The sequence below is a fragment of the Lagopus leucura genome, unplaced genomic scaffold, assembly GCF_019238085.1.
Source record: "Lagopus leucura isolate 7727_CA_CO unplaced genomic scaffold, USGS_WTPT01 Super-Scaffold_100009, whole genome shotgun sequence".
In the NCBI taxonomy this organism is placed as follows: Eukaryota; Metazoa; Chordata; class Aves; order Galliformes; family Phasianidae; genus Lagopus; species Lagopus leucura.
The window spans coordinates 7,652,355-7,676,076 of record NW_024962266.1 but is presented as its reverse complement, the minus strand read 5'-3'; the positions used below and the strand labels follow the sequence as shown (position 1 = coordinate 7,676,076).

The 23,722-nt window shown below is 34.2% G+C and overlaps 1 protein-coding gene across 3 annotated transcripts in view; it reads left to right on the top strand.

Moving 5' to 3' along the window:
* The window catches only part of KCNT2 (potassium sodium-activated channel subfamily T member 2), a 117,922-nt gene that overhangs the window by 42,381 nt on the left and 51,819 nt on the right, over positions 1-23,722 (top strand). For all 3 annotated transcript variants that reach the window (XM_042873727.1, XM_042873726.1, XM_042873728.1), the window contains exons 10-12: positions 19,155-19,335; positions 21,899-22,063; positions 23,423-23,559. In XM_042873727.1, coding sequence (XP_042729661.1) covers positions 19,155-19,335; positions 21,899-22,063; positions 23,423-23,559 — 483 coding nt within the window. The remainder of the gene's footprint in view (positions 1-19,154; positions 19,336-21,898; positions 22,064-23,422; positions 23,560-23,722) is intronic.

Sequence of the window (23,722 nt, the reverse complement as noted above, 5' to 3'; positions counted from 1 at the left end):
TGTGAAAGCACAATTTTACTATAGAAGATATACTATATATATTCTCCTTTCTGAGAGCCCATGTGTTTACAGAATAAGAGGATATTTGTCAGAGGATGCTTATGTCTCATCCTTGTATATATACAAGTTTGGTGAGCAGCAGCATTCCTCTGTGCAATGTATCAGAGTTGAAATCATGTTTTCATAAATGTGAGGAAGCATTCAGTCCCCAGTCATTTGGAAGTGTCTCAGAACACTCAGAACACTGATGAAGAAGCTGGCTAGACCTCCTGACCTTGCAGTGCTTTACAATGGAGGGAGAGGATTAGATGTGTCTAGTAACTGTACATTTTCACTTGTTCTTCTAGTGTGTAGACAATATCATTTCATTTGATTGACCAATTTCCTCCACAGAAATTTACCTTATAGACTAGTTGGAGGGTTCTGCATTACTTACACTGAAGCAGAAATACAGAAAACATTCTTCTCGTCAACTTTGCTACTAAGTGCACATATGTTTCAAAATAACTGAACTTCTACAAAAGCAGACATCTCACTGAAAAGTTGGCTCCATGCAATGTCAGCAAAAACATCAGTTGCATCTCCTCAGCAGTTTTCTAAGTGATAGTAACACAAGTAGACATATTCCAACCTGTCTTGTAACTCAGATATGAGCTTCAGATTAAAACATACAACATTAATATGTTTACAGTCAATTGTTTAATCTTACAGTTTTTAGAAAATCATTTTATAAGTTATCCTTCTAACTTAGAATTTAGCAGGAGGTTTTATATATTTTTGAATACAGTTGGCAATTTACAGAACAAAGAATAATCACATAAAATTTGTGATATATTGTTTTTTTTTTTTTTTAAATGACAATTGTTTATGGATCTGAGGGTAGAAATTATCTGCAGATCAGTCACTTCATAAGCATAACTCCATGTATCTGCAGTTTACAGGTTACTACATGGATTTTTTTTCTCTCTTCTAGTTCCAAAGATAGGTTAGGCTATCAATAATTTATTTCTTTAAATACCTCAGTGTTCTCCCACCCAATTATGAGTACACTAAAAGAAGTGTCCTCCTTTATGACGCTGTTCAGCAATTACTGTTAATAGAGTTTTAGGGAAAGTGACAAAGATAGTCAAAATATATATTTTGTCATTTAGCTAATGGATGTTTGCTTTTGCTTGCCAAATGCAATACTAATTACTTTTATAAACTCTACAGTCAGACAAATAACAATAAATGACTATTTCAGGCATCTATGACACAGTGAATCATCTTTCAAGACTTTGTTTTTTAAATCAGTGCTAGTCATGTATCATTAGTGTGGAATGATTAGCTTGTAAGAAAGTTGGCTACAAATGAGATTAAGAATGTATGAAGCCTGCACGAACTTTGCTCATGCCTTCCTTGAAAGCTCACTGAGAAAATCTCAGCATTGCCTATTCTTCAGTGCTTTCAATATCAGAAAATTAGGATGTTTTCACAAACATACTTACAGAATTCCTGTATCATACCAATTCTGTAGCCTCAATGCCAATTAAAAATTATCATCTGGAGCAAACAATAAAAATAATTTGCTTGTAGGAATGACAACAAACTCAGACAACAATCTAGTCCAAACAAGACAAAATTCCAGACTTGGAACACTGTGTTACAGAAGGAAAGAAAAAAAAAAAAGGAGATAAAGGAAATAATTTTATGTAATATCACAGAAATTAAGACCTCTCAATTCAATGCTTCAGTTCCTTTCATTATCAATAAGAGAGACAGTCACCTCCGAGTGCAGTACAGATCTGAATTTAACTAAATCACACTGCTTCTCTGTCCTTCTGTATCGATTACAGCAGGAGCCAACAATGGCACTCCTCCAAGAAGGATGCCTAACATTAAGTACATTGAACTCAAAGAGTGCTAGTGAATTATATAATGTAGAATAAGATATATTTATAATATCTACAAGTCTTTTCATGTTGTTTGATTTTGTTGCATAGCACATACAGTGCTCAGATTGAGTATGTTTATGATTTAGAGAGATGTTTTGCATTCAAAAACAGCACAAAGTTAAACTGCAATTCTGTCATTTCGTTTTATCAAATCCAGTGATTCTTGATTAATAAAGAATATTAATTGTCATGGTCATAAAGATTAAACAGTGGTTGCAGAATTTAAGGCTCGGAGTATTCTAGTATATTAATTAGAAGTCCTAAGTAACTGTAAAGAATACAAAATAATTTGCTCAACAACTACAACACTTTTCATCAACTTTGGTAGGAGAGTAATTTATTTATAAGCACAACGTTAATTATGCTTTATTGGAAATTCCTGAAGGAATTCAGAGATGGCCCCAGTTTCTGGCATGAGAATAGTAATTAAAGTCTCATTTATTTCACTGTGGCTGTGTCACATTTCTATGTGTTTGCAGTGACCAAGTGTTTCCAAAATTATATTGATATTATTAAAACAGTAACAGTATTGTATGTTATTCAAAAAACAGGAAAAAAGAACAGTAAACAAATCTGAACTGTAACTTTTCCTATTAGAAATAACCAATAGATAAGTATTTTGTGATTTAAACTATTAAAGTAGTTTAAGTAGTACTTTTAAGTAGTAAAACAAATTACTGATTGCACTGTTGTCTCAGAACTGAGCAAATTTCTGCCTTGAATCTTGAATAGATGCCATTAAGCATATGGCAGGGATATTTACTTATAATCCTGAACTGTTTCTTTAATATCTCTTATTAGGGGAGGCAGCCAAGACCACTAACCAATAGATGCGTGTTGTTTTCAGCTACTTCAGATAGGATAGTCTCAGGCCAAGAACTAGCAGGGATAGCTTAGGAAAAAATGAATCAGCACAATTTTAGCTGTAGAGCTTTCAGCCGAGCCAGTACTTGGCTTCCATGTGGCATGAATGAGAGGTAAAAGGGAAGAGATTTAACCAGAGGTAGTATTTCAAGTCAAAAATTTTCTGCAAGAAATATTGTCTGCCATTTTTACATCCTAGACAGAAAACAAAAGGACAAAATATTCCACTAATACTCCATATGCTAGCAAAAGTTATTTTGTCAGGTTTGAATTTTCACTGAAAATGCTGATATGCGATTCAGTGTAAATTTAAACTGTTGCATAGAAAACATGTTATTTAAAGATAATTTTTCCATTAAATGTTTTCAGATCATTAGCTGATTTGCTTTTTTTTTTTTTTCTCTTTCTCTCTGAAGGGAAACTCTGCAGTTGCCAGAAATGCATACTAAGTTAATGGTTTCATTTTTTTTTTTAATTACTGAGATAGTTTAGGTGAAGTCTGCCATATAAGAGGAGTGTGAAAACTATTCTCACAAATAGTTGGTCTAGATTATTTAAATGAAATACCTGTTGTTAACAATGGAGTAGGGTTTTCTTGGATGGGCCATATTTTTCTCACCTTTGCTGGCAATAAGGAGTGTTTGCTTATATTGTTACTGTCAGTATTTCAGAGCCGAAGAATTAAAGCTGAATGAGGAAAATCAATGAAAAAATACGCTGATAAAATGTAATAATAACAATAAAATCCTGGATTGATGCCCTTGCTTATTTTTATGCACTGGACAATGCAGAAATATCATACATAAATTTATTCTCTTTTTCCTTTGGATAATAATGTGGTGTTTGTCATGATACATTTTTGAAAAGATTTTTACATGTTTAAGTTCATGAGTTCAGACTGATAAAAAAACCATATGGGCAATCAAAACTGTTAAAGAGGGCTGCTTAAAGAGTATAGGATGCAGACATGCTACTGAAAAACTGGCAAGTTGTTTACAGAAGGAAGAAAAGAAATCATGTTTATTATAGACAGAGCAGAACTATAGAAGCCCAATCAGAAGTCTTTTTGGCTACCCATCAAACGTGGTTTCTATGGCAACTCACATAATTATACAGTGATTTTCATGCTATTTTAGTTACTAATTTGGTAGTGACATAATATTTCCTTTGTTAATCTTTTTAGATTTTTCTACATAGTTATTTCTAAAATAATTAGGTCAGCATCTTTCCCATGCTACATGCAGGGAATTCTTTGTGCAACAGATGTAATGGAACATTTAAAAGTAGTTGCAGAGACCAGTGAAATTGAAAATAATTTGACTCATCTATTCTGCGGTCTCTGGAACAAAGTCATAGAGAGTTCAATCTGCATTATCTTCTGAGTGTGAAAGAGACCATTTGTAGTGATCCATTCTTCTTCTGAAAATAAAAAATAATCAGAAAGACTAAATGGTAGCTCAGAATGCTGCCCTTCACAAAACTCCTTGAAAACAAAGTGTCAAAAACAGATTATAAGTAATTTTTTTAAATTATTATTATTTTTTACTGTAGAGAAATATTACATTAAAGAAGTAAACAATATGATTGAGGGATTACTGCTGTTTTATTATAGCCTGGAAGATGAGTAGAGGTTTCAGCTACTTGTGACCTTTTCAAGTTACCATCAAAGCTTTGCTAATTTGTAGCACAGGTTGCAGATATTTATTAGCTTGAAAATTAGTTCCAAACTGAATTTAGATGAAGGTGGGCATAGAGCTCCCACAGGGAATTGAGACATGGGGAGATACAAAGGCAAATGAAACAAGCATACGAAGCCATGAAAATTACAGGAATGTGGCTTCTCTGGTAAACTTTCAATTCATTTACAAATAAATACACATGCACACACGTACCTGCTTCTAAATCACAGACTTGTAAGTAGATATCTTGAATGAAAACATAAATGCTACGTATGTAAAATATGCATATTCTCTTGAGAATAGGGATGACAAGAATAACTTTGGTAAAACAAAATGCTAGAACAGATCTGGAATACAACCAGAATTTGTGTATTGTGAAATGCTTCATCATCATCATACTAATTTAAGAAACAAACAAACAAAACAAACCTTGTTTTCCTTTGGTTTGGTGAGGACTTCAAAAAGAAAAAAAAAAAGCAGATAATGTTCCTCTTAAAGGATGAATTAAATATATGTAACAAGTGTTAAAAGTTGTCTTCCATCTTTTTCATTACGTGAAAACATTACATACCACATCCTTCTTCTTATCTTTACAATAAAGACAAAAATCTGATATTCAGATGCTGTCTTTGACAGTGCTTTATCATTTTAGACATAAGCAAATAGAATGCCATGTGTAGCTGCAGATGACTAATTAGGTTGAGGATGTTACTTCACTATTTAAATTCAATGCCTGGCATCAGCCCATCATCACTCACTATTCCTGGCTCAAAAATGAAGTTTTCATCAGCATGCAGAGTTAAATATATGTATGTTTATCTTTCAATGACTGATTCATTAGGCTGACAAACTATTATACATTACTAAGATCTCATGTTTGTATTGGTTTATGTTAACACATTTAACTGTATTATTAGATCTCATTAATCTAGTTACTGATGAACAGTAACAATATGTTGTGATTTGATCACTTTTGTTGTCTTTTACATATTCCAAATGCATTTTGAGAGCATGGAGTTTAACATAATTAATATATCTCAAATCAGACAGTGAAGAGTTAAAAAAGATTTCACTGCAAATCTGGCCATGCCAACAAAAGCTGCACCAACCACTAGGAATTTCTCAATCATGTTAGGCATAAGTTTACTGAACACTGAAAGGATGTCTCTGAGACTTAGGCAGAGCTAGAAATGCAGTGTGACATGATCTAAAAAGAAGATGATATTTCACGCATTTAGAACAGTGATTTCTAAAAGAAAGAATTCTCATTTTGCTCCTGTGTATTTGGAAATTAGAAATTACTATGGTGCTTAGCCAGATATTTTTCAAACAGGTGAAGACTAGAGGAGGTTGCAGTCATCCAAACATACTATAACATTTGGGTAATAAGCTAAAATTAAACATCCGTGGATTCCTCTAAACCACCTATGCATGATATTCGTTCCTTTAGCAATAGAGTTTCCATTCCCATGCCAGAACTGTCACAGGAAAAAATCATTTACTGACCTCAAATTAAGCAAGTCACTAATGAAAGCTGTGGTTCATTATGAAAACATTATATTTAAACAATCCCTAGTAATTGCTCGTGGAAATCAACAAAGATTTCAATAATATAAAGATCTGCCAAAAAGTTAAAAATATTAAATTATAGCTAGTTCTCAATAAAACATTTAGGTTGGAAAAGATCAATAAGATCAAGTCCAACATCAGGTAACACTATATAAATTAACTCAAATGTAATGTAAAGTTGGATTCATGCTCACTTTCTTTGCAGTGATAAACCTACATGTTTTATGTTTGTGGAAGGCATGCATTTCTGCAACATATGCAAAATATTTCATATAAATATACACCATAGGTCATAGTGAAGTGCGTGAGTCACAGCAATAAGGAGGAAACAAGAATTGGTATTCATTTAGTGAACACTGAAGTACAAACTGTGGGTTGAATTTGCAGACTGGGTAGTTAACAATGGGCATGAAATCAAATTGTCAGTTCCTTTGGGCACAGTGTACCATACTAATTACATTCCACAGCAAAACAATATCTTTACTAATATATTACAAAAAGGAACAGTTCGCATAAGGGTAAGGTAGATTAAATGCATCAAATGCATTACAGTCTCCTGTAATAGCATGTATTCTACTGCTTTGCTTAACTCTACAGTGCAAGAATAGAATTCTTCAAAAAAAAAAAAAAAAAAAAAAGCCAATATATTTTTTGAGTTACCTTTTCATGCTGTCAGGATATCTATCATTATCAGTTGGCATCAATATAAACAAATTAAATCCAATCCTATATTTTTCATGTTTGATATCATCAGTGATAAGCAATGAAAAGAAATTAAATGAAAAAAATTTATGCTAGGAAGTGGACATAGTTATACATAGCATATATGTACATTTTCTAGATTTGGACAAATACAGCAAAAAGAATGATACTGAATCATGCTTCACCTATACTCTTTCATTTGATCTTCTTTTGTTCACCTTGCTAATAACCTGAAATTAGAAAAGACAAAAGATGCAAAAAGCAAACCAAAACAAAGCATGAATCAGCCAACTTAAAGTCTAATGTAAGCCCTGAATATTTAGATTAGAAGTCTGATTCTAAGGGCTGCAGTGAGTATATAGAAATAATATCCTAGATGGGCTAAGTAGTTAAGAAAAAACCTGCCAGACAGAGCACAGAAGAGACAAACTACACAGTGTGCTGTCACTCCTGCTAGCCACTATGATCTTTCTTCTTCCTCATCTTTCAAGTATTATGATTATTCATCTTGTATTATTTTTCTGACTACTATAATCAGCTCCCCATCCCATTTGTGAGGTCATCCTGATACAACCTATGTTCTTTCTTTAAATGGTGAGTACAATCAAGTATTGTATATTGAGACGGTAGCTTGTTTGGAATTAATAATAACCCATATTAAACATACAAGTGATAAGTAAATAGTAACGCCCCATGCTTCAGAGTAGTCCTATAAGATCTTGGACTTAATTGATCTGTTCTATAATTATGCATCTGCACAATGAACTCATTGTAAGCACAAACACTGTACAATAGAAGAGGCATAACAGATCTCCATGTAATTATATCTCCTATAGTCCTACATAATTGTAGCATTTCACCGTGGTTCTTATTTGGGCTTCTCAAAACTTTCAAGGTGGTCTCCATCATTTTCCATGTGTCTCCTCTTCAAATCTGCAAACCTCTCTTTTGTTCTCAGATTACATAAAGTACAGTGAGCAGTCATCATGGAAAGCAGATATTTCCCATCAGTTTCTAGCCTTCATGTCTGGGTCTTTTATTTATTCCACTGTTTCTCTTTAGAAGTTTTTTTTCTCTCTTTGTTTTATTGGATGCCCAATAAAATAATCTATAAGCCCAGGAAATATAAGAAAAGCTGTTTCTAGGAAATGATGCTTCATTACTAGTCTTTCTTGCATAACGTATAGTGCCCATATAAGAAGGGAAACCAAGAATCATACACAGTTACCAATTTTCCACCAGGGGAAGTAGAACCAGAAATATTGGCGTGTGAAATAATCAACAAGCTAGATATGCAGGACCTAGAATTAGAGTTTATGAAGTAGACTGTGGTTTAAGAAGCCTATTCTCTGGCTCAGAAAAAGTCATTTTCCTAGTATCAGTCTTGGCTCTCCACATGTAGCATCATGAAAAATTTATCATCATTATTATAATTATTCCATGTGGTCCTTCCAAATAATTAGTGATGAAAACTAACGTGAGTGAAAGTTTCTGGGAAAAAGCCAAACTTAATGCAGACAGTGAGGATTTGCTTAATAGCATATTAAGAAACTGTGAACAAAATAATAATAAGGCAAGTAAAACTCAGTTTATTCCATGTCTGGAGATAATTGACTTCTGAAAGAGCTTAGACAGAACTGTGCAGCAGAATGTATATTTTATAGATACTTAAGCTGGAAAGAAAAATTTCACCTGTGAGCTTTATGATGAGCTGCAATCCTCATGCCTGTGGTTAAGATAGGTAAACAAAATTGCTATCAGATGTGAATCACTTGCACATTTTAGACCACTCCTACTTGTGTTTACCAATGGTCTGAGTTGCACAGCAGGATAACCAGTCCAAGGAATATACCGTTCTTTCTAAGTATTGCTTGTCTTTAAATTTCCAACAAATTAATTTTGGCTTAAGATGATACTAATATGAAAATTTTGCACCTGGAGGAAAGGGAATCGGCTTGTTCTAAAGCAGTTGTTTTAATAGCAGGATTGTGAAAAATATAAAAGTAGGAAAAAAATGTGTTGCACTCATAATGCAAACAAGTGAGAGCCTACCAAGAACATGTAAAAATGTGTGAAAGTGTAGGAAAGATCCTTGGTGAATATCCTTGAGAATCAAGTGAAAACATAGTGTGATAAGGAGAGCACAGTACAGAAGGTTAGTACAGGATACATATAAACATTAGAATGGATACTTGAAGGTCAGGAATTGCAGGCTTTTTGCAAAAAAATCAGCGTTTGTAAGGAGAATAAAGTGTACCTAGGCTAAAGTGGACAAAGAACTGATTTTCCTTCCATCAGAGAATTATTATTGCAAGCTCTTTAATGCAGGCAGAGTATTAAATGGGAGGATCTTTCTATACTGTTTTTAGTTATTGTTTCATTGAACATCTGCTACTGCTCTCAGTAGAAACAGGCTCTGAATGGAAGGAGCCTTTGCCTAACCTAATATGGACCATTTCTTTCTGACCACCTTTTAGAAACATTCTACTTGTCTAAATTGATAATCATTTTGCCTGTTCTTACGAATTTTCTCCTTTGCTATCATAAAGAGATGATAAACAGAATTTCCTTAAAGAATCCCACACAAGTAAATAGCTTTTCTTCATGTTTGATTTTAACAAAAGATTGGGTTTTAGATTATTTTGATGCCTAACAGAGGTTTTTGGAGCATAATCAACACTGCAAGTATTCAAATCAGTGTCTAAACCATGTTATTTTCAGCAAAGTAACTACAACTGTCAGTTGTAAGGTAATGACACACAGTGCATGGAAGTGTGAAGAGGTTTTTACTGTTCTGAGAGATCACAAAACAGAATGAGGCTTCAGCAAGCCAAGGACTTGGCAGCTATGGAAGAGAATTGTCTACAACTCTGGTTTAATCAGAAAGCATCAGTAAAGAAATGTTTGATTTTTGATATGAATGAAAAACAGTTTGATGCAGTTTACTCAGAAGATGTTTCTCAATTATACAACAAACACGGCTATAGAACTGTTTGGGATGCAGACGTTTAGAAGGCCAAAACAAAATGAGAACAAAGAATCCCTGTGCTCTTTTTTGAAACTAACTGAGCACAATGCAAAGTAAGAGCATCTCTTTCTTTGAGGCTGAGACAAAAGTTAAGCAGTTTCTAGAGTTCATAGACCTTATCTTTTCACTTAAGACTATTTGACTTGGATCTAATAGTGTTCAAAAATCAACGAAAACTATGCTTGGTAACACTGCTTCAAGTAATGCTGGGTGTGTATTTCAAAAGGAAAGAAATGTATTTGGTGGCTTGCTTGACATCCATGGGGCCTGACTAACTCAGACTGTTGCTGCAGATTAACAGCTACACTTGGCAAAGATATAAGGCCAAATGTATGACATGTATGATGTTTAAACACAAAGTTCAAGATTTGGAAATGCTGTCCTCTGATTCATATGGCTTTGCAAAAAGAGTTGTTAGAAATATGAAAGCAAGACTGAAAAGTGATTGCTGAGTCTTGGAAAATTTAACAGGCTCCTTTTCTTTTAAATTATATAGCAGTCCTTGAAACTTCATGGTATGTGAACCCACTCCACCTTCTCCTGGAAAAAGAAATGCTTTTGGATTTAATCTACACATACAGTGGAGGCAGACTTTTCATAAATACAATCCTAGTTGTGCAAAAGCTGAAGAGCAAGATTTAAAGCATTATACTGTGATTAAGTTATGTAACAACAACCAAAACAGTCACCTACTGGAAAAGGGCAAAGAGTATACCCAGGTCACAGAATTCCTACTAAGCTGGGCAGTTTTCCTGTCATTTTTGTTAACCCCCTACTGCTATGAAATAATGCATTTTTAATGATTCTATGACAAGAAAATAACTTCAGTAGAAAAGTGAGTCACTCAAGTTTACATCATGACCTATTTGTTATTTCTTTAGAAAGAATAAATGTGAATTTGAATTCAGAGTCATAGATGTTAGCTAACTGGACTTCAGTAAGGCATATGACACAGTCCCCAACAGTATCCTTCTCTCCTAACATATATGCATTTGATGTGTGGACTGTTCTATGGATGAGAAACTAGTTGTGAGATGGTACTCAGAGAGTGGTGGTCAGTGGCTCAGTGTGTGGATGGAGATCAGTGACAAGCAGTGTCCTCAGGAGTCAGTATTGGTACCAGTGCCCCTTAACATCTTTACCAATGACGTTGACAGTGGGATCGAGTGCATCCTCAGCAAGTGTGCTGATGACATTAAACTGAGATGCAGTTGACACACCTGAGGGATGGGATGCCATCCAGAGAGACCTAGAGAGGCTCAACAGTGGGCCCAGGTGAACCTCATGAGGTTCAATAAATCCAATTGCAAGGCTGTGGCAGTCCCGCTATCAATACAAGCTAGGCAATATAAGGACAAAGCACAGCCCTGCCAAAAAGGTCTTGTGGTATTGCAGCTCACTTCAGGTGAAGGGTATCTTGTGGTTCAAGTACTACTTGCATGTTTCTATTTTTGAAATAAGAGGCTGACTTGTGTTGGTAGCACAAAACCTCATGCTCCAGGGGGCTCTTAGCTACAACAGTATTGACACACTGAGGTCAGAATGTCAAGGTTTCCTTTGTTGACTTTCAAAGCTCTGGAGCAGCCTGAAAGCATACAAAATTGCAGTTAGTTCTTGGGATTTGCAGACTGAAGGGTGCTTTTTATGGAAATGCAGTCAGTTGAATGCTGCCCACATTGAGACTCTTACTCGTGAAGTCCAAATGATCAGAGTTGTTACGCTGCAGCTTCACAAACTGCAGCAGAAGGAGTAGAAAGGTTTTCACCCAGATTCAGCAAATATTTATATGAACTTCTTTATTTCATAACATCCTATTATTCAGTGGCTGAAAGTCACATGGCTTATTAGTAGAAGTTTAATAAGTTCAGCTTTTGTACCACTAGTTGCATAACATGTACAGATCCTTGGAGAAGGGAAAATGCTTATAATTGGTATTATAGATACACAAAAATGGTATCATCAAACGACAGCATTTTGGCTGGAGATAGAATTGAAATACAAAGAGATTACCTTTTCATCTGAAGAGAAGTTCAGAATTCATTTCTAACATGATAGGATTGCAGCATAGAGAAAGAAAGAGCTCTCTAACCCTACCTTAACAGCTATTCATAAAGCCTGAGAGAACCTGAAAGCTTGATTCAAAGCCTGTTGAAGTTATCCAAATCTTTTCCTTCAGTAAGAGATTCTTTGAAAAAGAGAGAGTGTTGTATGAAAACTGCTTATGAAAAGAAAATATTTAGTAAAACTATAGACTTGGACTATCTGATGCAATGGGATCAGAGCTGCAAAAATATCTTAGATAATTTTCAAGAACAAAATCAATGGTGTAAGAAGTCACACTGTCAGTATCTTTTTTTGTCCAGTCAGTCTTTAAATATATTTCATTCCCTACCATGCTCAAGATTGCTTGTTACCAACTAGGAATAGCAAATATATTTCTCTACTCACTCACTTTAAAGACAGCATAACAACCTTTCCAATCAGCATTTCTCCCTAATTTCTTTTATGTTATATATGTTATCAATCATTTCTATGTCTTTGAAGTCAGTTATGCTTACAGCTTTACAGCCTACTATACATAATAAAGGGAGCAAGTTTGAACTTCTCATTGTGTTCCTTAATTTGATATATTATTATACACTGTACTAGATTGTCATTTTAACATATTAGAAATTGTAAATGTCCATAAACCAGACAATTTTGTTTTTCTATTTTAATGCTTATGGAAAACTGCTTTTCAGAAAATAGATGTTCAGACAGATTGTATAAAATTCTGAGAAGAATCATATATCTTGGCAAAAGTGAAGCATTTTGTTTTCAGCAACTTAAAACCTCAGCTTCAAGAGGTTTGAATAGGATAGATGTTTTGTTATTGGTCAGAGTAAATTCTGATTGTCTCCATTCATTTATTTGCTGTAGATTCTGATCATTCCTTGCTCTTTTATTTGTCTCTCCATTATTTACACAAGAATCAGAAAGCATTAGGTATTAGGCTGTTCATGAGTAAAGTAGTAGGCAACATATTCACCTTTTAAGATTGTAGGACCAGACTGCTAAGCTGAATAGTGTCTCTTAGGAAAAAATACTCAAAGTTCAGAAGACATATGTTATCATTTGGAAATCAACATGAGGTATCTCATTAAGTACCTGATACAATTAATAATGAAGTAACTTTAATATCACTGCAGTTATATCAGCAAAGTTTTGTGAAGCATAAATTGAACTTTTTATGATTCTCTGTATGTTAATTTTACTAGCACTGAAAATTGTTCTTCCAATAATGTCTAATTTAAAGATGTAGGAAAATAGAGAACAAAACCACATCTGGCTCTATACCAGTTCCTTCAAGAGCACAGAATACCCACAGAGACAACTCCGAGCACAGAATACCCACAGAGACAGCTCCCAGTATGAAAGGCTGTTTCCTTCATTATAAATCAGAGTTCAGATACAGCATTAGCCTTAACTTTCATTGCAAGGACTTCAGCCTAGCACCATCTTAATATTAGCATGTTTGGCAACAGTAAACACCTTTTGCCAATTTCAGACAAAAACTCAGTGCATTTATCAGAGTTCTGAAAGAGTTTATATGCCTTCTAGAGTGAATCCAAAGTATGAACTGTTCTTACAGTCACATTTTATTTTGGTGTGAAGATCGAGAAAGTTTCTTTCTCGAGAAAGAAAGTTGGTGAACTCTTCCAAATTTTCACTTACGTAACTGGACAGTTACAGCCACTATAATAGGAATATATGTTTTAAGTACCTGCCATATATTTCCTAGGAAGTTAACACATTCACTTTTTTCACTATTATGCTCTTTGAATTTTGCTGATAAACATTTGCTGTAGTTGATGATCTGTGAGCAGAGGGGTCACTCAGTATTTCAATACAGAAAAAAAATACTGTACCAGTGGTATCAGAAGAATTTAAAGTAATACAAATATCAATTGGCAACATAGCGTGATCAAATAATTGTAATTTAACTTGGAATTTGCTCTGTCACTATTCCATGTTCAGATATGTGGAAACCATTAATTAAATGGGAATACTTATTTAATATGGGCAGCAGAATTACTGTATTTTTTCTAGAATACCTGAGCCCGTACCATAGGATCTCACTGAACATGATAAAATTCATCCCCATTGGTTTCAACATACTCATCTGTTCCTTACAGCTAACTAACTGAAACACTATAGAAGTTTCTATGCAAGTTGAAGCTCAAAGTTCATGGAAAACAGTGCTGCTGATTGCTACCTAATTGTGAAGTCACCTAAGCCTCTCTGTCTTTTGACTTCAGACTGTGACACATTATTTCAGACCTCAAGAAGTTGTATCTCTAAATAATATTTTCCTATAAGTACAAAAAAACCCACCAAAGTCAAAATTAGATCTATTTGGCACCGCTGTCAAAGGAAAACACAAACTAATATAAAGTAGTTTATGAGTGATTATAAATAATTATAGTTAGTGTACAATACTTGCAAATAAATATCCAACTTCTTGTTGTACCCATTTCTACGGCATGCTACCATAGCATGATAAAAGCATTATTAATCTATGGTTTTATTTTACTCTACAATATTTATTTCTGACAGGGTACTTAGAACCAAATAGAAAGGGGGTTTGAAATAGAATAAAAACACCTAAGCACAAATTTTCAGGATTTCTCTGAATTTTAAACTGTCCAGGTGACTTAATAGCAATGCAGGAACATTTAATTTGTATTCTTTTACATATAAAGTTGCTGGGCAATAGTGCAATAGCTACTATTTCTCTCCTCCCCCTCCCACCCCCTAAAGCAGTTATAAAATAATTATTAAAATGCAGCAGATAATAATCCAAATATTGTAATATGCCACTATATAAAAACTGCATCAGTAAAGTTTCAGGCCCCCCAAACATTTCTCTAGTTCCCTGGCTTTGACTAACGTCATAGTGCCTTTTGAATTCATGCTGTAGTGTAAATTGTCCCCCCTTCTGCGTGCAGATTTTCCCTTCCAGGTTAGTTCATTTCAAATTGGATTACATAGGTAAAAGTGAGAATACACAGAGTGAAGCATTAAGGCCCTCTGGTGAAAGAGGGAGAAAATCAAACAGAAGGAAGTGGGCATAGTTAGCTTTATATTTAACTGTATTCATCCTGTCTGATCTATTTAAACATGCGAGGTTCCTTACAGAAGACCTGTCTTTCTAGCATATAATAGAAATTTGCACAGATATGTCTGATTACGATATTAAAATCTTGATCTTAACTGTTTCTTACTTTTTTAAAACAGTTAAATATTCAGCTAAGGGACAGGGAAAAAAATAAACATGTCATCAATCCTTCTGTATATTCTTTTGATGTCTTAGAAGGTAATTCACTTGATTTTTTGAGGCAGCTTCTGTACTGCATGTGGAGACAGATTATGTACAAACTGTAGTTAGTTTTGGCATACAAAATACTTGAGCAAGCAAAGATTCCTGGAATTAGAAAAAAAAAATTCCAGTAAAACAAAGATTGAACTCTCAAAAGTTCAGGTTCTACCTAACTAAACATAACTAATCATCAGAGATTACATATTTACATGTTTAAAATCACACTTCTGTTTTTCACAAGTTTGTAGTACATTTGCTGACACTGCTTTTGCTTTAGCAGACTAAATGTTTTATGGGGTGTGTGTGTGTATATATATATATATACACAAATGTAAATATCCCCTTTATTAAGCCAGTGTTGTTATGATGTAATTGCTATCTTAAATCCACAATGAAAAGAGAACATGTCAGAATTACAGAAACCTAAAATTGGTGAAGGAGGAGGTGAATTTGGCCTTTTATTTTTATTAGGCATTTTCTGTGTATTTATTATTATAGCTGTTTATTTTCTCCACAAAGACAAGTTAGTATAAGCATTGCTTTTGCTGAATGCTGCTTTCCTGATTGATGTTTGTTCAAGGAAAACCAAGCATACTGTTCTTTCATAGTATGAAAGAGAAGGAGAAAGTAAACAAGAAGAAGGAGATAGGAATGTCACCATAAAAATACCAAAATAGAAAAAAAGATGAAGTTTGAGGTCACTGTGTTGGGAAACAGGAGAAAGCAGAACAAGAACATGTGCTGACTCTTGGTACGTGTAGTATTGATGCATCTTTTAAAAATAATGCTTAGCATTTAACAATTTGAAAGAAAAATAAGATGTCAATGTGGTTACTATTATTAACATAAATAATTAGGTTTCAATAAAAGATGTCAGTAAGTTGTGGGGAATTAAATAACTAATTCACGTGGACATGCCTTACTGGAGAACCAGTAAATTTCTATGGCACTCTATGCAGCATAATCAGGTAGGAACATGCTATAGAAACAGACTAATGTTTATTTGGATGTACTGAAGAGATTAAAGTGTAATCTCTACAGTTTATACTTCACTAGTAGCACAAATTATACTTAACAAATTATACTTGAGATGAAGATATAATCCCCAAGAGGGGGAGGAGTATTATTTCATTTGGAATTCTCATAAAGCTATCTCTCAAAATCACTTTTTTCGGCAATTTTGTTATCCCTTTATCCCAGCTCTAGTGAAAACGAAAGGCAGAACGGCGAAACAAGTACTGAAACTAAGACTTGGTAAACTATTTTTGGCTTTGCTTTCAGGGTTAGGGACTCAGTTACAATCTGATAGAACAGCAGATGAGGTGCAAGTAATTTCAAACAAGTAAATCAATTCTTCAAGAAGTTCTAAGAATAAATTAATTTCTCCTTCAGAGAAGAATAAAGAGTTCCCATGTCCAATTGACTTTAATATTGGTAACTGAATTTGAGATGCTCTGGCTTCATGCCCACTGAGTTCAACAAAAGGCAGTTTGGATCCATAACATTCTGACTCAGGCACAAAATGATTTTGATGGCTTTAAAGAATATACATATATAGGAATATACAGGAGTACAGCTCATAAAATGTAATTGGGCTCATTCAATTCAATGAACCTTTTGTTATTCACTTAAAAAAGGCTGGAAGGGTTCATGTTATATCCAGAATGTATTTTCAGTTCAGTTAATGTATGGTTTGGTGGGATGTAAAGAGAATACATGAAGAATAATATTAATGAAGTATCTCCATTAAGCTGGGAGTTTTCCTACAAGTAAGTTGCTAAAGATTTTACTCAAAGTTCATGAAAAGAATAAAGAGTGAAGAAACAAGCTTAATTCCTTGAATATGTTTAAAAAAAACAAAAAACAAGAAACAACCCAAAAAACAAAAAACCCTAAATAAACCCACAAAACTCCGGGATAACAGAATTTTAACTCATTCTCTCAGATACAGAAATTAGAACCTACCCTTCTGCTTTTGGAAGCACCATACACCAACAGTAGGACAAAATGCATTCTAGAAATGATAGGATTATGCTTCAATACAAACTAATTTGCAGATAGTAAACACACTTAGCATGTTATGGCCATATCCTTGTCTCTGTGTAACTGCTGCTTTCCTGGCTGTTGTGACCTTAATTCTTGAAATCAAGTTTATGTTTCAGAGATGTACCCACAGGCAAAGAGTAGAAAACATACCAGAGAGATTAGGATTAAAAACATCAAAAGATTTGAAATCCTTCATAGCTCTGTTATTACATGTAACTTACATGAATAACTACACTAAAATAGCTTATTTCTTCATACATCTTCTACAGCTTACTCCATCATTTCAAATTAACACTGAAATAGGAGATAGATGAGACACTTCCATGCCTGAGACCAAAAGAAAGTGTTCATCATTAGCATATTTCTGGACAGTTCCTCCATTAATACTTAAAGGGACAAAAATTTTTTTTCAAGAAGAAAAGGGAAAGAGATAACTGTGAACATAGGAAAATTATGGAAGACCTAGATTACTACTCCAGTGAAAAACGTGTAGCAACTTGGAAAGGAGCACAAAATTATCAATTCTGACTGAAGGATGAAACTTATGCAAACAGAAAAAAAAAAAAAAACCCACACCCTTTTTAGAACATTTTAAGAAGTGTGAAAACTACAAATGCTAGAACTGTGAAAAGGAAACTGGGAATTTGATCCATATGTTCTGGAAATGCCACTGCCCACTACTGAATTATTTTTGGAGAACAGAACAGAGAACAGAAGAACAACCAAAAAGCTGTTATAAACACAGGGTCTCCCTGGTGATGCAAAATTTTTACCATGGCAGATATTAATGAGTGACTCTTACCATCTGGATAGGATATATGAAGAAATTATCTTAGATATGTTCTAGAATAATTACCAAGGAATATGGTATTATTTGCCAATTAGATTTCTAATTGTCTGAGGATAAATAATTCAACTAGCTTCAAGGGGAAAAAAGCAACGCTATTCAGACTGGTTCACACATCAATTTTCTTCATATGGGTGAATATAGTTTAAAAGATGGATTGGATTTAGTCTAAACGATTCTACTCTCTTACAGAAAATCATATTTTAAGCTCTTTATCATGGTATATTTTTCCAAACTGAAATATTTTTAAAGCATGAAACATAAGAAACAGCAATAAGACCTTTGTATAGCTTCATCCACTGCTTCTCACAACCTAAACAGCACTAATTTACCCAAATCATACTGACTACAAGTGAAATAAATACCAAGCAGCATACTACCATTTACTTCTTCCCAGAAATGTGTAACTGGGAGGAACCAACATAATATGTTCAGCTGGAGAAACAATCAAGCCTTTTATTTCTATGCTATATGTTTAGCAAACAGAAACTTCATACCAGTTGACACCTTCTACCTGAAGGCTGACCGTGATGCTGGGCATGTACTTCTCTGACAGCTGGATAGCCTTTAGTTCTCACATTTGGTTTATTCCAGACAGTTAGTAACCATAGGTACTAACATTATTTAATGAACTAGTGTTCATGCTAATAGCTCTTGCCATACAAAGCAATATAGACCAATATAGAGAGCAACAGATATAAAGAAAGTATTATATGCATTTTCTTCACTATAACAGTAAAGTCTCCCTGAAAAGTTAAGATACATTAAAAAAAACCTGAATGGTGGCAACTGTATACCATCTGTCTTGTTCTGGTTTAGAAAGGAATTGCATCAGTCCATGATGTTCCTTATAACACTTCTCCCTCGCCACTAAGAAAAATCTAGTAGCAAAGTTCTCAATACCACACTGAAATATTGAAAAAAATGAGATTATTAGACATGATGTAAAAATATATATTAATAACACTTCTAGTTTTATACTCATTTTTCCTAGAAATGTCTTTCCTAAGCAATTATCCATTCTAAAAGAAGTAATTCTTTGCATATATAATGTAATCATCAAACTTGAACTGAACCTAAGTGCAGTTTTTATTTTTCGTGTCTTTATTCATTCTTTTCTACATAGTATTTGTGGAATTCAACATCTGGAACGAGCAGGAAACAAGTTGACTCTCTTTGACTCCCTTTATTTCTGCATAGTGACATTTTCCACGGTGGGCTTTGGGGATGTTACACCCAAGATATGGCCTTCAAAACTGCTTGTTGTCATTATGATCTGTGTTGCACTTGTGGTGTTGCCCATACAGGTAAACATGGGTATATTTTTTTTATTTTCTCTATAGAATTGTTTTTAAAACAAAACTATAACCCCTCCAAAACATCCTTTTGCAATGCATATAAAATATCAGAAATAATAACCATCTTCTGTACCCTCTAATCTTTTCCTAAAATTTTCCTGTTTATCTTTGTTTAGTTTAAATGTATAATAAAAATATAATACAAATTTATAATAAAATATTTAACACTGAAGCCAGCTTTCAATTGCTGGTGAAAGATTTCTGTTTCTGTCACGTATCACAGAGCCCTTCTCTTTATCCTAGGTAATTTTAAAAATGCAGAAAACAACAAAACAAAAACAAAAACCAAATCAACCACAATAAAAAAACGAATACCCTGCACTTTATGAGTACAGCATTTCCTCTGCAGGCTTTCCCTGTTTCTAATCTTGATTCTCTCCACTTCCTCTCATGTTCTCACAGTTCAGTGCAAACTTAAAAAAAGAACTCATTAAATCTGCAACTCAAGCAAATTGTCTTCACATCTGTGTGTGTTGGCACACACTGATGCAAGTGCACATTTAGGAATTTTTGGTGCCTATACGAGCTTAGGTTAATTTATGAAAATCCAAGTATTTCATGTAATCAATCAGTTTCCATAAATTTGTACTAGACATTTGTCAGCTCATTAGCAAAGACTTGATGACTGACACTTTCTGACTACAGGGCAGCCGTGCCACAACACTAAATATCTTGTTCTTGGTGATGATCCAAAACTCATGGGCACAAAAAGGAAGTGTGGGGACACATCACGCATGCTTACTGAATCTTACAGCAGACCCAGATGCTAGGCCTTAAAGCTCCCAAATTTCTCATACAGCTTTGATTTCCGCATTCTACTTCTTTGATTGTGAACTAAGCCTCAACTCTGAGCAGACAATACAGAAACTCTGTGAGACTTGAAGCTCAAGCTGTCAGCATTAATTTCCTTGAAATTACCTGAACATTTAAATTATAGCCAAATATTTAATGCCTGCATATGCAAACATATGCACTAACATAATTGTATTCCCACTCAATGACAGTCTAATAAAATATATGATCTGCTTGAAACTAAAATATAGTTTAAGAAATTTGGAATTTCCACAGAAATACAAATTTCATTTTTCAAGTACTTCTAACGTACAGTTAAAGACCAAATCTATGCATTACCTGTAAACAATCTGGAATCTATTGCTCTTTCACATCAATCTAAGTATTATTCACTATTTTATTTCCACATTTTTGTAGTGATGAAGAGGCTTTATAGTTTTCTACATGCAGAATGAGGGAGACATTATCTAGAATCACAAAAGTGTAGAATATCCTGAGTTGGAAAGTCTCAAAAGGATCACCAAGTCCAACACCTGGCTCCAGACAGGACCACCCAACATCCAAACCCTATGTCTAACAGTGCTGTCCAAATGCTCTGTGAGCTCCAGCACCTGGGGGCTATGATCAGTGCCCTGGGCAACTTGCTGTCTGCTGTCCATGCCTGCTGTCCTCTAGGGCAGAATCTTCCCTAATCCTCACCTGTCTCTCCTTATGACACTGCTCCATGCTGTTCCCTCAGGCACTGTCGCTGTTATCAGAGAGCAGAGCTCCCCACCAAGGATTAGCCTGATCTAACCCCATTTACTATAAACTCTTGAGCTTTGTCTTTCTACTGTATTAAGTGAATTATTATTCACAATAAAAATTGAGAGAAAAAGCTGTTACCACAATAGACATATAGTTAAATTGATCTCAGGATTAAATGCATATTACAAAACACTTTGAGATGGTACTTATGAATTATATTAAGGCATGGATTATTACAGTATTGTCTTTAGTTTAAAAGATTCTGATTAGTGGAGCACTATTTTATATTCATAATAATTCTGTCATACTTCCTAGCTTACACACTAGGCTTCCCTTTCATTAGAGTACAAAACAGATTTTACTGTTAGACTGCATACATCATTCAGATGACAAATGGAAAAATGCAAAATTAACAGCTGCCATGAATGTAAGTGGTATATATATGTATAAGTCATATTAGTGAGTACACAGATTGGATGGTAACACACAGATACGATCACCTTCAGATTACTATAAGATTTCTGAAGACAGTCATTGCCCAAAGTAAAATAGTGCTTCTAAGTATTTATACTCATATTAACCTAAGCATATAAAAACTTAACTTTTCATTTGAGGGAAGCATTTAGATCACAGGGCACTGGAAAAACAGCTCAGAGATGTGAAATATGTGAACAAGATAGCAAACAACATAATCATCACTTTTTTCTAAAATTTTAGGGCTGGGTGTAATCACATGATATTTTAATGACGTTATTCAGCTATTTGCAATAGAGACTGGCCATACTTCCACATTTTTCTGTAAACCTACTATCAATCTAACCCATACTCCAAGAACTTTTTGCAAAGAAAAATACATTTGGCACTAACTGCATCATTCAATAAAAGCATGATCTGAACAATGCACTGTATGTAAGTGGTACACTTTTACTGCACAGCTGTTTGACTGTATTTAACTGACACATATCTATTACAGTTTGAACAGCTGGCATATTTGTGGATGGAGAGACAGAAGTCCGGAGGCAACTACAGTCGACACAGAGCTCAGACGGAAAAACATGTTGTGCTGTGTGTCAGCTCTCTGAAGATTGATCTACTTATGGATTTTTTAAATGAATTCTATGCTCACCCTAGGCTGCAGGTATTTGTAGTGAAAGAAAAAAGAAAAGAATCTCATAACACTGATTTTTGGAGTGTTCTGGAGTCACTTTTGAATTGTAAAGCTGAATTTAAAAATAGTTGGCTAAACTGAGAATCTAGAATTGCAATAAGAAGTTGAGTTGTTGAGAAATTGAGTATGGAGACATTTGTTTTGAATTGAGGTACAAGGGACTGAATTATTGTCTTGTTGAATTATGCTAGTCCTTTTAGAAACAGACATTCCAATGCAGCTTCCTTTTCTTCTTTTTTTTCCTATTCAAAGAAGGAAAGAAATGGAAACTTGAATTTTTTTTTTTAAGATACTTTTGGAGAAGGAAAAAATAGAAGCAAAGACCTTTTAAGGTGGTTACAAAGTCTTCCTCATTGTACACATTCAATACTTAATGCAGATGTCACATAACTTGTTCCAATCATATAAAAGATCATTTATATGAAGTAGCAATTTGGATTCATCATCATTAGCTTTTCTATAAACCATTTATTTTAAAAAATCTTCTCTGCCAGTGTCTTTTACCATTACCTATGGCACCACACTTAATTATGTAATGCAAAAACCCCAAAAATGTCTGAGCAGCAGCATGACAAATACCAAATGCAAAATATTCTCCAAATTAATCAGATAGTAAGAAGTCTAAGCAAACGTACAGACAAATCTAGTATTTCACAGATTTATAATTGGTCAGTCTTTGGGATACAGATGAAGTAAAAGAAATCCTAATACTACTTATGTAGCATGAAGGAAATTATATATATTCCCTTCACAACTGAAGTGGGAAGCTGGAGGATACAGATGATGCTGGAAGTAAGCTTCCAGCAGAGGACTGTGGGTGATAAGGAAGACTTCATATCGAGAGAGTCCTAACCTTGTCTCTCCTTCTCATACACACACGCATATACGTGTCAGGGTAACCTTATTTCTAATAGAGATTGTCTATACAGGTAGTAAAATTTGGATCTGCCCATTAATGCAGAGGAAAAGATTTCAAGGAGTAATAGAGATGGTGAAAATAACTGTTCTAATTGTGGAAAGCTTCCTATATTTTCCAGCTGTAATGACAGAAAAGTGAACTGTGTCTAAAAAATTTATGCTTTCATAGAAACAAAAAAGTAATAGGATTATTCTATTGGTCACCTTAACGTCTTGTATGAGTATTCTTGCCATTTTCATTTAGGAATGACTCCATATTTTAAACATTTGTATTCAAATTACTTTTGTCAATGAAATTTGAGAACTATCACAGAAGTTTAATATATCCTTGGTCTGTTGATTCATCTCCTGGCAACAACAAATGGTATCATCAAATAATAACATGATTATTCCTCATTATGTTTTTGGCAGGACTATTATGTTGTTATTTTGTGTCCTACTGAAATGGATGCTCAGGTCCGGAGAGTGTTACAAATCCCGATGTGGTCTCAAAGAGTTATCTATCTCCAAGGCTCAGCACTAAAAGATCAAGACCTGTTGAGAGCAAAGTAGGCAAATATAGCTAACGCTTATTTACTACCTTGTTTCACATATCCTCTTTGATAAAGAAGTTTGACAAACAACAAAAGCTAGAAGGAAAGTATGCTTATTTAGAATACAGGGATCTTAGTTATATTTGTTTTTTTCCTTAAGTCTGAAAATTTTCAAGGA